At 33.4% G+C, this 18,664-nt stretch overlaps 1 protein-coding gene across 1 annotated transcript; it reads right to left on the bottom strand.

Moving 5' to 3' along the window:
• Window positions 1-5,008: 5,008 nt before the first annotated feature.
• On the bottom strand, window positions 5,009-15,477 carry LOC134725604 (pentatricopeptide repeat-containing protein 1, mitochondrial-like). The gene is made up of 9 exons (XM_063589551.1): window positions 15,362-15,477; window positions 13,931-14,631; window positions 12,826-12,946; window positions 11,954-12,094; window positions 11,206-11,523; window positions 10,130-10,828; window positions 8,857-8,973; window positions 7,757-7,939; window positions 5,009-5,257 (listed from the first exon to the last, which is right to left on the bottom strand). The coding sequence occupies exons 2-9, from the start codon at window positions 14,608-14,610 to the stop codon at window positions 5,096-5,098; spliced, it is 2,421 nt and encodes an 806-aa protein (XP_063445621.1). The 5' UTR covers window positions 14,611-14,631; window positions 15,362-15,477; the 3' UTR covers window positions 5,009-5,095.
• Between the last annotated feature and the right edge of the window lie 3,187 nt (window positions 15,478-18,664).

Genomic DNA, 18,664 nt, shown 5'->3' with positions numbered 1-18,664 from the left:
CATATATTTCACTACAAATATTGCCCTTTTATTCACTCAAGCTCTTGATTATTTCCCCAAGGAACAAAATTATGTATGTTTTTCACCAGCCGTCCATCAGTGAGTCCTTCATTGCACTTTTTGATATCCCAACTCCTCTAAATCCACACAAAGGAATTTTATGAAACTTTGCAGATGGACATGTATTAACTTGTGCATATCAACAGGAAAGTATGATTCAACTTTTTTTAAGGAGTTTCAGCTTAGATATACTACTGCAACAGTTTTTCATCACAACTCTGCTGAATCCAAACAAAATATTTTATGAAACTTTGCAGGTGGACACAATGTTTGCAGGTGGACATAATATGTAGATGTTTGTATCCAATGGAAAATGTGATTCAACTTTTTATTAAAGAGTTGTGCCCTATTGAACTTAAGCCTAAATATACTACTGCATCAGTTTGTCTTCGTAAGTGCTCTGAATCCTCATAAATTTTATGAAACTATGTTAATAATAAGGACAAACTACCGGTATATAGATATGCACATCAACAGGAAATTATGATGTCTGCGATGAGACATGTGTACTACTTTCTGGCGTAACCTATTTGTGTAAAGCTTAACATTTCAGAAGGTAGAAGACCTTGATGCTTCAAACCTTGTATGCAGCTACCTTATATTATAAAATTCCCATTGTCCTTGACCTCGTTTTTATGGTTCAGCAACTGGTTGAAAATGAATATAGTTTCTTTTAAAAGTAATTCCTAACTTATCATGAGTAGAATGATAACTTTATTTGGTATATGGGTTCCTTGCAATGCCTACAAGTCTGTCAGACAGGATTCACCTGACCTTGACCTCATTTTATGGATAAGTGATCAAGGTTAAAGCTTCATGATTAGGTCTGTGTCTCAGAAAAAATTAGCAGTAGGTCAACTTTATGTGGTGTATGGAATGATTTTAAGGGGTACATGTCAGTCTGCAAGGTTTCCATGAACCTGACCTTATTTTTATTGTTCATTGGTCCCTTTTTAGCTCACCTGGCCCGAAGGGCCAAGTGAGCTTTTCTCATCACTTGGCGTCCGTCGTCCGTCGTCTGTCGGTCGTCGTCCGTCGTCGTCCGTCGTCGTCGTTAACTTTTACAAAAATCTTCTCCTCTGAAACTACTGGGCCAAATCAAACCAAACTTGGCCACAATCATCATTGGGGTATCTAGTTTAAAAAATGTGTGGCGTGACCCGGTCAACCAACCCAGATGGCCGCCACGGCTAAAAATAGAACATAGGGGTAAAATGCAGTTTTTGGCTTATAACTCAAAAACCAAAGCATTTAGAGCAAATCTGACATGGGGTAAAAATGTTTATCAGGTCAAGATCTATCTGCCCTGAAATTTTCAGATGAATCGGTCAATCGGTTGTTGGGTTGCTGCCCCTGAATTGGTAATTTTGAAGAAATTTTGCTGTTTTTGGTTATTATCTTGAATATTATTATAGTTAGAGATAAACTGTAAACAGCAATAATGTTCAGCAAAGTAAGATCTACAAATAAGTCAACATGACCAAAATGGTCAGTTGACCCGTTTAGGAGTTATTGCCCTTTATAGTCAATTTTTAACCATTTTTCGTTAATTAAAGTAATCTTTTACAAAAATCTTCTCCTCTGAAACTACTTGGCCAAATTAATCCAAACTTGGCCAAACTCATCTTTGGGGTATCTAGTTTAAAAAATGTGTGGCGTGACCTGGTCAACCAACCAAGATGGCCGCCACGGCTAAAAATAGAACAAAGGGGTAAAATGCAGTTTTTGGCTTATAACTCAAAAACCAAAGCATTTTGAGGAAATCTGACATGGGATAAAAATGTTTATCAGGTCAAGATCTATCTGCCCGAAAATTTTCAGATGAATCGGTCAATAGGTTGTTGGGTTGCTGCCCCTGAATTGGTAATTTTGAGGAAATTTTGCTGTTTTTGGTTATTATCTTGAATATTATTATAGATAGAGATAAACTGTACACAGCAATAATGTTCAGCAAAGTAAGATCTACAAATAAGTACACACGACCAAAATGGTCAGTTGACCCCTTTAGGAGCTATTGCCCTTTATAGTCAATCTTTAACCATTTTTCATAAATCTAAGTAATCTTTTACAAGATCTCCACTGAAACTACTAGGCCACAATCATCTTTGGGGTATCTAGTTTGAAAAATGTGTCCGATGACCTGGCCATTCAACCAAGATGGCCGCCACGGCTAAAAATAGAACATAGGGGTAAAATGCAGTTTTTTGCTTATAACTATGAAACCAAAGCATCTAGAGCAAATCTGACAAGAAGTTAAATTGTTAATCAAGTCAATATCTATCTGCCCTGAATTTTTCAGATGAATTGGACAACTGGTTGTTGGGTTGCTGCCCTCCAATTGGTAATTTATAAAGAAATTTTGCCGTTTTTGGTTATCTTGAATACTATTATAGATAGCGATAAACTGTAAACAGCAATAATGTTCAGCAAAGTAAGATCTACAAATAAGTCAACATGACCTAAATGGTCAATTGACCCCTTAAGGGAGTTATTGCCCTTTATAGTCAATTTTTAACAATTTTCATTAATTTGGTAAATTTATGTAAATTTTTACCAAATATAGTTCTCTGTTACTAATGGGCAAAGTTCATGATAGATATAATTGTAAGAAGCAAAATCGTTCAGTAAAGTAAGAACTTCAAACACATCACCATCACCAAAATACAATTTTGTCATGAATCCATTTGTGTCCTTTGTTTAATATGCACATAGACCAAGGTGAGCGACACAGGCTCTTTAGAGCCTCTAGTTAGTTTTTCTACTTTGGTCTGGTTTTGCAAGTACTATAAACAATTTGTTGTATGGTATGAATATAAGTTGAACATGTCTGTCTAGCTGATATCATCTGTCCTTGACCTAATTTTTGTGGTTCATTGGTCATTTTAATGTTTTTGTGTTTTGGTTGCTTTCCTTTAAATACTGACAGCAAAAGGCTATGTTTTGTATATGGGAAAATTGTGTGTAAGGTGTACATGTCCTATCTAGACTTGTCCTCATTTGCATGACTCAATGGTAAGTTTTCTTAATTTTGTCAGTTTATCAGATACTATAAGCTACAGGTTAACTATATTTGGTGCATGAAATGATTGTAAGGTGTACATGTTTGTCCAACTTTGTTCAGCTGACCTTGACCTCATTATCATAGAGCATAGATAATGTTAAGCTTATGTGACACTTGTTGTTAAACCTTCCTGTTACAGACTTTCAAAATAAGTTTATTGATAAGAAGACAAGCAAGACATCATAGCATATGCACTCTTTTCTGGGAATTAGTTCCTGTGAACTATGAAATTTTAGCCTAAATATACCTCTGAAAACACACCAGAATTTTATGGAACTGTGTAGATAAAATGGCCATAATATTTTAATAAATGTACATATTTACAAGAATTAAGCCTGCTCACACAGGTTTTTTAATTGGCCATTTTTTTTTATAAATCTTATTAAAGGATATAGGTTACAGGTTTTTCAAAACATTGTTGAGTTTTATATTCAACCCACTCTTTGATTAAGAGTTGTGTTTTCACTGCGACAAGTCCATAAAAAAGATGTTGATTAGAGAAGACAAAAATTGGAAGTAAATTTGAGGACAAAAAAAAAGTAAGATTGGAGGGGCATTATCTATAACATAATCTCAACCTATGACTATTGCCAAAAAGAAAATGTTTCAGCTTTATTCATATGTATTTGTATGACCATAAAAAACCTCGATATGAATTTATGAAATACCATTTTAATTAAATACTTCCATGTAACAATATACTTCTTCTTCTAGTTCATATTTTTGTGATTAATTCAGTCACAAATTCCATTAGTCATATTCAGTGGAATTTTATAATAGATAATCATGACTTTAATTTTCAATTTACCTTGACGTCAATTTCATGGTACTTTGGAAAGTGTTTAATTTTTGTTGTTTGGTCTATTCCTCAGATATTTTAAGCAATAAGTCATTATGTTTGATGTATGGAACAATTTCTGTCTGGCATGGTTGATATGACCTTGGCCTCATTTTCATGGTTCATTAATCAATGATAAGTTTTTTTTTAATTTTTTCAGTGTATCAGATATTATATGCAAAAGGTCAACTGTATTTCATGTATGAAATAATTGTAAGGTGTACATGTCTGCCTAGCAGGGTTCATATGACCTTCACTGCATTTTCATGGTTCATTTGCCAATGTTAAAATTTTGTGGTATGATCAGTCACCCAAGTACTTTTAGGGATAGGACCACAATGTTTGATGTAACGAATGATTGTAAAGTGAACATGTAGGGCTGGCATGGTTAATCTGTTGGTTACTTCATTTTCATAGAATATTGATAAAGCTAAGTTTTATGTAATACTTGTAGCTAACCCTTCAAAACTTCATTTTCATAGAATATTGATAATGCTAAGTTTTATGTAATACTTGTAGCTAACCCTTCAAACAGACTTTTAATATAAATTCAATGATAGATAAAACAGGCGAGACATTTCAGTGTGAACACTCTTGTCTTTCCAGAGAAAACAGCCCTTGAACTTATTTTACTAGGATGTTGCATTTATGTTTTTTTTTTGTGTGTTTTGTTCCTGTGTTACTTTAAAGATATATTTTGCTTATTTTAGTTGTTGGGTGTCTATTCTATTGACATATTCCCTACATAATATTAATACTTTCTGGTGAATTATCATTGTGTATTTCATAGATGGGATTTAACTTTTTTTGAGAAGGTCATCAAACCAAAAGTAGGTTATCATGAACTACTTTGTATGATCAAGGAGGTTATATCATAATATAACCTCCTTGGTATGATTGAATGAAATTGAAAAGTTTTTTCAGTTAAGAGTTCATATGCTGAATATCACAGTCTCTGGTCATATTAATGGAATTGCATGATTACTAATAATTCAAACAACTGGTCTTAGTAGTATTAAGTCATAAAAGATCATACAAACATCTTATTAAATGATTTATATGTCTATTTATTTCTAAAATCAGCAGTTCAATGTACATTTAATTTCTTGTGAACAATTGCTCAATCTGAAATGCTTTCATTTTGTTTCTACCATTTTCTTTTCTCTAAAAGATGTCCAAGGATGTTCAGGTACATCCAAATCCATTCTATGTAGCCATGCTTGGTAGAACTTTTTAAAATCTTCATAATTAGCATCAAATCTCTTATACTCTGCAGTATTAAATTCATTGGCCTTTTCCTAAAATAGACATTAATAAGTCCAATTTTATTTAAGTTAGTATAGGGGGAGATTGAGGAATGAAACATGAATGGAAAAATAAAGAATAATTGTAATAAAAAAAAGATCACAAGAAGAATGTGTTCTCTCATGACTATTAATGACATCTTTACACAAAATATATTTGATGTGTAAAGAATTATACTTCAGACTAGGAAACATTATTATATATAACTATAGTCGCTGTCAGCTGAAATTCATAGTGGTTATCGGTAAAAATAATCTTAACTACCAACCACGTTTACTCGTGATATAGTTTTTCACATTCCATTCATAAATCGCAAAAAGAAAAACCACTACTGACCTACCTTTTTAGTGATTGCACTGTGATAATCCTGACCTTCACATTTTTCAAGATGATTTTGAATGGTGCAATCCGCCATTGTTTTTAACGGAAGTATTCCTGTGGAGTTCAATTTCATAAAATTTGCATAAAGTGTGGGAAACTTTATCACATCAATGAAAACAACATCACAGGAAACTACCTGAGTGACGAATGTCATATGTAAACAAATGATCCTCATAGAAACAAAGATGGCGGAATTATAATGGAAAACATTCTGGAAAATGTGAAGGTCAGGATTATTACAGTGCAATCACTTAAAAGGTAGGTCAGTAGTGGTTTTTCTTTTGAAGATTTATGAATGGAATGTAAAAAACTATATCTTGAGTGAACGCGATTGATAGTTTAGATTATTTTTACAGATAACCGCTACGAATTTCAGCTGACAGCGACTATAGGTCTCAGTAACTGTGAGCATCTTGCAGATAGGTATTTCTTATTTCTAGTTTCTGTGGCAGTTATTTTTCATACTTTGTATCTTTCTGATGAAACAATCTTTTTTTTCTCTTAACAAGGTGTTTATATGATGTTCTGCTAGGGCCCCTCCCCATTGTTAAGAGACTGAAAGTGTTCAGCTTTTGCAAACATATTTTTCAATATGACTCAAAAGTCAGGTGGCTGTATTTCAGGAGTTGTTATTGATTGCTGTCTATCATATTTGTTTATTGTTTATTATTTTGTACAGTAATCAGGCCAGTGTTTTTTTTTTGGTTAAAATTGTTTTATGTAATTGTATCAATAAACCAGTTTTTCAAGACGTTTCGTCCATTAGCCTTGGCCCTTCTTCAGTTCTTTATTTCTCCCCACAACTACCATAACTGACATTATTTTTTTAAATTATTTAAAGTTGTTACAAACAATGAAACATTAATGAAATGAACAATGAAATGTTAATGAAACAAACCCTATAAATTGTTTTAACTACTAGTACTAGTGGGTGTTAAACAACCTTGACCTCTCGTGATGGTCTTGCACAGCTGGTATATTGTTAACATTTTGTCCAGTCAGGGCCTTACTAAATAGTTTTTATCATTGTAGGAGGTTGTACCCTGATCTTTCATTGATTAAATCTTAACCATTTGGTCTTTGGTGAAAAGTTTTCTAATTTTCAATCATACATGTACCACATTTTTTTTCATACTAAGTGCAAAACCTTACTTTCTGACTACTTAAAAATGAATTGTCTGAGGGGGGCATGTCTCAAATCAGATATATACATTTCATAGACCAAATACTTCTCATAGTAACAGAGAAACCAACCCAAGTGTGATAATTATAGATTATCGTTAATCATCTCAACGAGATTGATTTTTTCGCTTGAGCCAGGTACAGCGAAAGTGAGAAAAGCAATCAAGTTGAGATGACCAATGATAATCTGTTTATCGCTATTTTACCTATAACCACATTGTCAATTTCATGTCAATTTCATTAGCAACGCCACATGCATCATTTAGTTTCTATCAATAATTTTCCATCTCAAGCCAGTAGCATGATTTGAAAAATGATCGCAAAAAAATGTACAAAATAGTGATAACAAAGTTAATCACAGAATCAGGGAAAGAGATCATAATCAGATGATTCATCTAAGATACACTTGTAATTGTAAACTTTATATTCCTCCTAAATAAAAAATAAAGTTGACCCATTATTTATAGTAAATTCTAACATGATGTCCTTCAAACGCTTTGAGTACACACCCGTGGTAAAATATGAATATATTGGTTGGGCTGTTCCTATTGAACTCCCACGTCATATGATTGTTAACGAATGAAGTACACGACGTCATAGAATGATGACGTAATGGGAACGGCAAATATTTGTCTCCACCTAGAGCGCTTCGATCCAAAGGAATTGCCGTATTTGTCTTATTAGAATCGAAATAATTCATGGGGGCTTGAATATATCTAGATTTTACCACGGGTTGTCCCTTTATGCAGATATTTTACCCCTGGCTATCGCTCAGGGTAAAATATTTGTCATAAAAGGCCAACCCGTGGTAAAATTACGATATATTCAAGCCCCCATGAATTATTTCTTAATTTAAAACTGGCCTAAGCAATGGAACCTTCATATTGATTAAGAAGTAGAGGTATCTCAGGTAAAACAAATAATCAAACCTTTTCTAATATCTTGTTTCTGGCCTTCTTAAGCTGAATTTCTATTGTCTGTAAGATTTTGGTATTTGGTTTCAATCCCTCCATTTCCATTTCTTTCAATAAAACCTTTTTATAATAAAAATTCAAATGACTTCTACGTATAAGTGCTCCATAAACTGTTATATTTGGACTAATTCCAGCATCCTGTAAGAAATAAATAATAAGTTTAAGAAATCACAATAACATAGATTAAATGTAATTTGTTTGTAAGAAGAATCTGACATGGAAAGTATAAATTGGGTAGAATACTATGAGATACACATTATTATGAATAGTTTTTCATATTCCAAGACTGTCATATAGTTCCATGGATGATATTTGGACAGAGTGAAAATCAATGTGTTCTTCTATTTCATCTTAGGGTGTTTCATTATAACATACATGGTTTCTAGGGAAGTCACTTTAAAAATGAGGTAAGCACCTAAAGAGGCAAACTTTCCGTTATGCAAAAGCATAGACAACACCAACTCATAGTTGAGATGAGGAAGTGCCTTCCCTGGGTCCCATGTACATGTAAAAAGAAGATGTGGTATGATTGCCAATGAGCACGATGAGACTCTCCACAAGTGGGTCATGGACATATTGTGATGTAATAAACTTGGTCTCTATAGATGTATAAGAACATAACTGGAAACAAATAGTGTTGAAATAAATCTTGGCATTACACAAAGTTGAGTTTTGGCAAGCAACAATTAGTAAAAGAATAAATTTTATTTCCAAATTTTGAAAACATTTTTGCAGTATCCTCGAAATATGTTAAAACCTCAAACCCTGTTTTAACTGATCTGAACCTAAGTCTTGCATGATGACATGCAGTGAATAGTCAAGGAAAATCAACTCCTCTAACTTAATGACTTTCTAATCTTTTTAAAATTCTTAGTCCAGGATAGGTTGGACAAAAATGGTTTCACTGTAATCTTGGAAGTCACTTTCATGTTGTTTGCAGTCCTTATCATACCCTATTTTTATCTTCAATAAGGATGATAGATTCATAGATTTTAACAGTGAATACAAATCAAAGTTACAATCTCGATATATTAATAAAAAATAATAAAACAAACCCGTATATTCTGAAGTAGTTCTTTACCATCCTTCAAGGTCACACAGGTCATGGCCAGAACACTGTATGTTCTCATGTTTGGTACAAGTTTATTAGAAGCTATCACCTGTAGGACTTCCTGGAATAATGTAAATGTTTTTATACATTGCTGGATTCATCATGATGTGGGATACTATTGACTATATAAAGATATGTAATTTAAAATTTTATTCGTACAAACAGAACAACAGTCATATGACAGTGGGTTAAAAACTAGAATAAGCACACAACCAGCTTAAAAAATCTCATTGACAATTGTACCAGATCTCCTTAATTTCGTTTTATGAGATCAGTATACAATTTTATTAATAAATATTAAAGTATGGAGATATGATATGATTGCCAGTGAGACATATATCCAGCAAAGTTCCAACTCCCTCAGGCAAAGTTGGCTTTAGATGAATTTGGCTATTTATTTTAGGTATTTTTGATACATAGCTCTTCAACGATTTGTGGTACTTATCTTTGGATTTCAAATGTTTGGTTTTGAGCGTTCCTGATGAAGGTAAATCCAGAAAAGTGATTCGGACGCAATAAATTATTAAACATGTTGTTTTCCATTTTTTTCAATGAAATGGATGTAAATAATTACAATGTATAGGAAACCATATGGCCTTCAACAAGGAGAAAAAAACTTGCTGTTAAGGTTGCTTAAAGACCCTTACATGGAAAATAAAAAAACAATACACAGTGGCGGATCCAGAACTTTTCCTAAGGGGGGTGGGGGCTGACTGACCTTTGCCTCTCCAGTCATGATTCAGTGATTCCCTATATAATCAACCAAATTTTTCCAACGAAAGGGGGACCAGGGCCCCCCTGGATCCACCTATGATACAATTGAGAAAACAAATGGCCTAATTGAGGACAAAATACAATTTAGAAAAAAAAAAAATTTAAACAGACATGAACCAAAGACAACCTTTGACAAATTTGACAAAGGGGCATACACTTCTATGCTTCTATCAAGACACAAATTATGTTGACCCATAGATTTTTTTTTTATGCAGTTTGACTGCTTTCTCATTAGTGTTATAATTAATTTGCATCACCTTTTATTCAAAACTATGCAAAAAGTTTCATGTAAACATTGTAGAGAGTTAATTCTAAAGATATGTTTAAAATGGGATAAAATGTCTACTTGCTGGCTAACTTTCATATGATTTTCAAATTCTCTATACCTTGTAACTAATAACGAATAACAGACATAAAATTTAAAACATAAATTCTAAAATCACCTTTGCTGTTGTATACTTCATAGATTTACATCTCTTGTACATCAAATTTGTAAGGAGATCTATATCTGGTTTGACTCCTTTACTCTTCATAACATCAAGCATTGTCTGTTCTTCCTCTGGACTGATGAGTGATAACATTTGATCAAATGTTTCCACATTTGGTGTCACATTATATTTTTCCATATCTTTAAAATATCCCATCATTCCTCCAACCAAGGCAAACCTGTCACACCGCGTTGATAGATCACTTACTGAGATAATGTGGGAAAAATCTTCACTAGGTTTCAAAACATTTGGTAATTTTACAGTTGGAACGTTTTCATTTAATGTGGATACTTCAACAATATCAGATGAGTTTTTACTCTCCTGATCTGTCATTTTAAGTGTCTCTGATCTTTCATTTAGTTTTAAATCAAAGTTACAGCTTTCTGATTGAGGAAAAGTGTCCTCTAGTTCATTTCCTTTGTCTGTACTTTCTGTAGATGGAAGGGACAAGATGTCTCTTTTGTTTAAAAATTCTTCTGTTTTTCCTGACTTCTCTCCCTTTAGTAGTTTTAATGTTGCAGCAGGATTTATTGGTGATAGCAACATCTTAGTCAGTTTAGGATCACTGATCTCACAGTCTTTTATCACACGTAACATCAAGTTATATAACTTAAGATCAGGCTGCACACGTTTTATTAACATCCATCTCCAAATCTATAAAAAACATTTTAAAAATTAAATTTTGAAACCATTACCTGGTACCGGATTAGAAATTTCAACAATGTTAAGTCTGAAATAATAATGTCAAAACGTCAAAATAACTTCAAAACTAACACCATGTTAGACTTCCACTTCATTTAACTATTTCTAAATTATAATAAAATTGAAAAAAAAATCCTAAATTGAAACATTTAGATATTGTAAACAAACTTATTTTTTTCTGGTACTTTATTTTGGGTTTAGTCTGTGAGTCACAATTTATTTAAGCCAGGGTTCTTTTTCTTCTAGTAAAACTTGCAAATTTAGTTGTTTTACAGTATAATCCAAGCCACTATTATAATTTTATGACATATAATTTTATGACATCTTACCTGAACAGCGTACCAGAAGCCAGCTTTTTTATCAGCTATAGCTGCCATCAGTAAATGGCTGAAACCTTTGGGAGATATTTTCTCTATGCTTGTCAGCTTATCTGCCAAGAGGAAAGCTGTCCTAGCATCACCACAGAAAGCAAATGCTTTGATCATAGAGTGGTATGTTACTGTGTTAGGTGTAATGTCTTTTACAGCCATGTCTTGTAAGAGGATACTGGCTCTCTGTAAACCATCCTCAGGCCATGGAGAGTTTGCACAGGCATTAAATAGAGCAGAGTAGATGTAATTATTTGGAACAATCCCTAGCTTTTTCATCTGGAAAGTAAAAAATTCTTTTGAAATTATACACTTCACATTAAAAAAAGGGGAAAAAAACATTCAAATATCAAAGTTTTGATGATGATTGATTTCAATCGCAATGCCATATATATATATATAATACAAGCAGGAAGGTATTAAGACAGCTACCAACTATTCTTACACAGTGGCTTTCTACCAGTTATCCTAGAAGATCATGGATTTTCTATAATATAATCAATTAAAAGTCATTTGTAAAAATATTTTTTTAATTTACAGTATTAGAGTGTAGCACCATGTGACTACTAATGTTGTATATAATTGATGGTATGATACATCTAAGGAATGTTTGAGACAGTCTGTTTAATTATTTTTCTTTTTGCCCTTTTTTGTTGCTGTTGTTTACTTATAAAATAACTCTGATGAAAAATAACTCCTATGTAAATACCTGGTTAAAGACTTGAAAAGCTTTCTTTGTATACCCAGCTTTGGCAAGCACAGACAAAAGCTGAGACATGACAAAGTTGTTTGGCATTACTCTATCATGTTCCAACATCCAAACATCAAAAACTCTAATAGCTTCTTTTACCTGAAAATAAGGTTAATCTATAACATTTATACATAACACTATCCCACTGTTACAGAATTAGATCCTTACGGAATACAGGTTATAGAATATTTGTTCCTTACAGAGTAAGGTTGTAGAATGTCTTTTCCAACCGGAACAAATATAATGGCATTGTTTAATACAAAGTTTTCAGGGAAAATTATGTAAGGCAGAAAAAACACATGTTGACAATAAAACATGTGTATTGTATATGATTATACCATCACTGCATTTTAAAACTGGTCATTAATAAAAGAACAGAGACGATGTTCTCCCTATTACACACATTTTATCTGTCACTTAAAAAAACCTTCTTTTTGTTCTTAAAAACTGTTTTAAAGTATGTAAGAGAAATAAATCCTTGAGAGCTAATTCACAGCAATTTAATAACTCTTTTTTTAAATATTTGATTCACACTCATTTAATTTTGGGGAATTGTCTGAAACATTGAAGCTACATATATATATAGTATGATATCAGCTGGCATGAATTGTACATGTGAGGGCACTAATTATAACAAGAACAGAGGTACAGACCCTGGTATTTCTACACGAATGTCCCCCCGAGCAAAGTGTTGGGCAGTTGACAATAACTTCAATACCAGTAAACATGGTAAATAAACTTAGGAAATTTTTCTGAGTTTCTTGGTGTGACACCAAGTCTTTACACAGTGTTTGGAGTATAAGAATCAGTACTCTCAGTGTGTACTGTACCTTTCCCTGCTTTCCATATTCCTCTATTTTTCTTCCATACCAATCTGGATCATTACGTCTATCTTTACTAGTCAATCTAATGTGAGGTTTCATGTCTTTCTCATCAAACGGTTCATCAAATCTGTTGGAAGATTAAAAAAATTCCATTATTCATTAGCTTGAAATCAAAGTATTTGTAAAGATAAACAAATCTGAATTTCCCAAGGTCAATTGATTTTTTTCTTTTTTGATTAAATGACCTTATATAGACCAAAAACACATGTTTCTATGACACAAGTTGATAAAAAAAAAAGCGCTTCGGACGCAAGAAATTATTAATAACGTGTTGTTTTCAATATTTTACATCACTGGGTCGATACCTCTGCTGGTGGACTATCAGTCCCCGAGGGTATCATCAGCTCAGTAGTCAGTATTTCGGTACTGACATGATTAAACAAACTTTACTAAAATTGTCCGTTTATAAATTTATGAATTATTAAGAAACTAAGGTTTCAACTCCCTCAGGCAAAGTTGGCTTTAGATGAATTTGGCTATTTATTTTAGGTATTTTTGACATACAGCTCTTCAACGGTTTCGGTACTTATACATCTTCGGATTTCAAATGTTTGGCTTTGAGCGTTCCTGATGAAGGTAAATCCAGAAAAGCGCTTCGGACGCAAGAAATTAATAACGTGTTGTTTTCAATATTTGATAAAGTTCTAGCCCATACAATATAAGTACGTATCAAACATGGACTCTTTTACCCTCAATTACTGCTAGCTTTCTTTGATAGATCTAATAGAATATGTTTCATTATTGTTGTGCTTGTACAAGTTTTTTTAAAACTATTGTATCACCATTATAGAGTAACATGGCTTTTCTGAACTTAGTTTTACTGTACATTTGTAAGCCCTTCTATGTACAATTAATTCTTTTACTGATCAAGATAAAATTCATGAGGATAAAGTTTATAAAAACTAGTTTTATCACATGTGACATAAGATTATATGTCTTTGCTTGTTCTTGTGCATATACTTCAGTCTACATGGTCTACATATGTAGTTATACAGCATGAAACTAAGGTTGGGAAATAATTAAAACTTAATTAAACTTCATTTAATCTTACATTTCTTGTTTACTGTCTTCAACTTCATTACTTAAGGTACCAAATGTATTTCTCCATTTTGCATCTTTTTTGCTGAAACTTATTCTGTTTTCAGCTTCTGAATTGGAAGGGTTTCTCTGCCTACTTTGTCTCTGTTTACCAAATTGTCTATCACTTGTGTCAATATTCCAACTTTTCTTTTGAACATTATTTTTACTTTGATCTCTATCAATATGTAAATTATCATTATCATAACTCTTTATTTTTTCTCCTGCCAAGTTTCCAAACTGGTCTTCAATATGCAAGTTCTTTACTGATTCCATCATTTGTTTATCATCATCAAAGCAATCCTCTGACAAGATTCTATTATGTAATCTATATTTTCCTTTTCCCTTATGACTGAAGCTGTTGGTTCCTGTGGTATTTTGAAGGTTTTTGAACTGAAAACTCACAATGTTATCTTCATCTTTTAAATGTGCTGCAGACTGTGAATTTCTTTGGTGGCTTTCAGTGTCCTCCTTTGATAAAACTTTATTTTTATGTATATGAATACTTCTCTGGTTCCCAAGTGTAAAACAAACGAATCTAAAATCAGGTTTGAAAACGCAATGAAAGTTTCTTCTGAAATATGTCAGCTGCCTGTAAGTTAGTGTTTTAGTGAACATACATGCATGTATAAATGTTGTTTGTAGGTACGACATGTTGGTACAAAAAATGTATTTCTAAAAATAAAAAAAAATAAACAAATATCAACATTAGTTTACAGTATAGGAAAACTTGTACAAGTACCCAGTCAAGTCCACATGTTTTTACATTGTTGTATGTCATGTATGTAGATCTGACGAGTTAAGTCTTTTTCAACTGATTTTTATAGTTTATTCTTATGATGTACTGTTTCATCACTGTCCAAGGTTAGGAGGAGGAGAGTTGGGATCCTGCTGACATGTTTAACCCAACCACATTCTGTGTGAATGTGTCTGACCAAAGTCAGGAGCCTGTAATTCAGTGGTTGTCGTTTTTTGCTCTGTTAAATGTTTGTTTTTCAATCATTTTGGACATTTATTTGTACATTAACTACATGTATGCTGTTAGTTTTCTCGTTTGATTTGTATTAAAATTACATTTCTGGGCCTTTAATGGCTGACTATGGGGTATAGGCTTTGCTCATGGATGAAGGCCATATACCATGACAAGACCTATAGCTGTTTATTTCTGTGTCATTTGGACACCTTGGTACATCTTCTTTTTTATTATTTATATAAAATGCAATAATTATGAAAATCAATCTGAAATTCTAAGTTGATTTGTGTACTGGGAAATGTTTAAGAACATGGGGGACCTAATTATAAAAAATTTAAATGCACTTAAAATTTCACAACTGGATGTTGCTATTCGTTAAATTGTGACTAATTTTCTAATTCGAGCCTGTATTTTAAACTGACATGCGTTTACCTCTACTTATTTAACATAGTACATAACACTATAAAATTCAAAGAACACATTTTTCTTTTTTTTTACTTGGCTCAATATGGGGAATGGGGAACGACATAACCATATAGTGGTTAATATGTTTTCTCTGTATTGGCCTCCTTTCTTAAGAGCACCGCTTTCAGTTATGGTATCAAGACCATTTGGTCTACTGAATAGCACATATTAATTTGGAACATTATCACTAGAATAAATAGTAAAACGGCTTAGCAGGAAAATGAACAAGTTGTTCAACAAGTCATGGATTTTATAAAGAGATCAATAAAAGCGACAGCCAGAGTAAAGCCGATATCTTAAATGAACAGTTTTGCTCGGTTTTCACAAAAGAAGATAATAGCACTATTTCCGATAAAGGTCCTAGTAACATCAATACAATGAATGACATCACAGTAACTGAAAATGGGGTATTCAAACTGTTAAAAAACCTTAACACCAACAAAGCAGCAGGACCAGATGAAATACCAACCAAAATACTGCAAATAACTGCTGCAGAATTATCACCAATTCTGACAAGAAGCTGAATCTTTCAGTTTTCACTAGATACAGGAGAAGTTCCGCAAGATTGGAGAGATGCCAACATAGTGCCACTATACAAGAAAGGGGATACTCACCTAGCGGCCAACTATCGTCCAGTCTCCCTTACCTCCATCACTTGTAAGCTGTTAGAGCATATAGTTCACAGCAGCATAATGAAACATTTTGATCAACAAAATATACTCTGTGACAACCAACATGGTTTCAGGAAACGCAGATCATGTGAAAGTCAGCTCATCATCACCATCGATCGTATAGCCAAATACCTTTCAAATGGAACCCAGATTGACATCATACTCCTGGATTTTGAAAAGGCATTTGACAAGGTTCCTCATTACAGACTGCTGTACAAACTCCAATTTTATGGAGTAAGGGGCCGGACAAACTCCTGGATCAGTTCATTCCTATCAAACAGGAAACAACAGGTAGTATTGGAAGGGGCTAGATCTCAACAAGACGATGTTCTGTCAGGTGTGCCACAGGGCACAGTACTAGGTCCTTTATTGTTCCTAACATACATAAATGACATGCCCGGATATACCCAATCAGATGTCCGCCTCTTTGCTGATGACAGTCTACTATACAGGGAAATTAGTAACGCCAAAGATACAGAACAACTTCAGAGAGACCTTGAAGCATTAGAAAATTGGAAAAAAAACATGGATTATGAGATTCAATCCAACAAAATGCAATATTATCCGCATACCACCAAAGAACAAAGAACCCATACAATACCCATACACTCTACATGGACACATACTCGAACCAGTAGATAGTGCCAAGTACTTGGGAGTTTCAATATCAAACAACCTTTCCAGAATGAGCTGGTAGACATCGACAAGAGTACTTACCTCAAAGGTGGCGACAGTAGAACTCGTGGAGGACACAAGTTTTACCAACAGAGGATCACCAGTGATGTCTACAGGAACTCCTTCTTTCCAAGAACAATCATGGAATGGAATACATTACCTGCCAGGGTTGCTGAAGCGGGATCAGTCGAAGATTTTCGCTCAGGGCTACAGACAACACATTAATACCAGACTGAACGATTGCACATAATTTTAACCGTAACAACCTGATTTTATTGTAAATTCTGTATATAGCCTTAGGGGACTAGATATGTGTTGTCACCATGCGTAGTCCCGCAGAGTTTAAACGTTTCATTAAAGGAACCTAACTCTTATATGGAAGAAGAAGAAGAAGAAGTGTGGAAAGTATTGTCTATTGCTTGTTTATATAAGTATCAACATTGTTGGCTGTTATGTTTTATTGTTGTTTTGTTTTGTATATGTTTTTATATATGTTCATGTGTTTCAGCGATGATCCGTTTGTACTGGATTTTATACTGAATAAAATTAGTTAGTTTTAGTTAGTTTAAATAGGCGGCATATGCACATCATTATGGCAAGCCGTCAAAGTTTAATACTCATTCTAACTTCAAGATTATCTAATACACACCTGACAACATCTGAAAATCATCAAGGGGGCCTTCAAATATAATTCATTTGAATGTTGTTTATTTGCTTCTCCACACTTTTTACAATTCTATAGCCATATTAATTAAGTTAATTGTGGAGAAAATTGTTCTTTCAAAATTACCATTTAGGTACCTCTATCATGGGGAAATCCCCAGCAAATAGTGACGCTAATAGACCTAACAAGATATCTCATATAGTTTATAAAATATCTACAGACGTGTAATAATATATCCAGTCATATAATTTATAAGATATCTTATGAATCATATGAAATACCTTACCTCAACTTTAGCAAATACACAAAAATTGTATTTAGCATATAAGATATCTTACAATTCTATTGGGTGAAACGTTGTCACGTGACATGGAATAATTCAGTTGTTTTTCATTCAATTGCAAGGAAGGACGAATAACCCTAATTATCGGTCGTCCCACTGTCTATATCACTCTGTTCAGCTCTTAATATTATTCCGTATCATGTCTTTGTGACGTCAAATACGTTGACCCGGCCTTAATAACTTTGACCCGGACTTATCAGCGACGTCATAATGTTTGAACCGACGTTAATAACTTTGACCCGAACTTATCAAGTCATCTTTTGAGTGCTGGTGAAACAAAGAAAACACTTCCGAAACACACAAATATAGCCCGATAAATCGATTATCAGATTATCAGATTAAACCTACATGACGCGATATACTGTCGTGATTTTTTTTGAAAAAATACACATTTTTTGGTAGGTCACGTGACTCCATTGTTGCTGATAAACTTGGGGTCAAACCGTGACCTGCTTTCCAACTGTATCTGCATATTGATATTGTAAAATATCAGCTGCTTGACATAATATGAAGGCTTTTTGATCTCGTTCGCTACGCTCACTCGACAAAAAGCTTCATATTATGTCTCGCAGCTGATATTTTACGATATCAACATGCAGATAACCTGATAATCGGTACAAATTTCCACCAGCGGTGAATAACCCTATTATTCACCGGCGAATAACCTTTTGAGATTGTTGATTTGTACTTGAGTTATCTCCCATGATTATGACGTCACAGACGTAAATAAACAAAATGGCAGCGTTCACGTTACAGTTGAAGCTCAGCGAGACTCAGAGACGAAGAAGAAAAAGAGACGAGGAAATAAGGCATTAGACATGAATAGAGTGACAGCAGCTGATGATAGCTCTTATAGAGTAACGGTCCTTTTCAGGGCCATCAATATTTTACAAAAAGATTCTACTTTTGTTGTACAA

The sequence above is a fragment of the Mytilus trossulus genome, chromosome 7 (assembly GCF_036588685.1).
Source record: "Mytilus trossulus isolate FHL-02 chromosome 7, PNRI_Mtr1.1.1.hap1, whole genome shotgun sequence".
In the NCBI taxonomy this organism is placed as follows: domain Eukaryota; kingdom Metazoa; phylum Mollusca; class Bivalvia; order Mytilida; family Mytilidae; genus Mytilus; species Mytilus trossulus.
This window is presented reverse-complemented; position numbering and strand designations above follow the sequence as displayed.

Excerpts from the sequence above, each read along its gene's own strand:
- LOC134725604 (XM_063589551.1), bottom strand. The coding sequence starts at position 14,610 with ATGTCGTACCTACAAACAACATTTATACATGCATGTATGTTCACTAAA. Across the intron at positions 12,095-12,825 it reads AATATGGAAAGCAGGGAAAG|GTAAAAGAAGCTATTAGAGT; the intron begins GTACAGTACACA and ends CCTTATTTTCAG. Across the intron at positions 10,829-11,205 it reads GCTTCTGGTACGCTGTTCAG|ATTTGGAGATGGATGTTAAT; the intron begins GTAAGATGTCAT and ends TGTTTTTTATAG.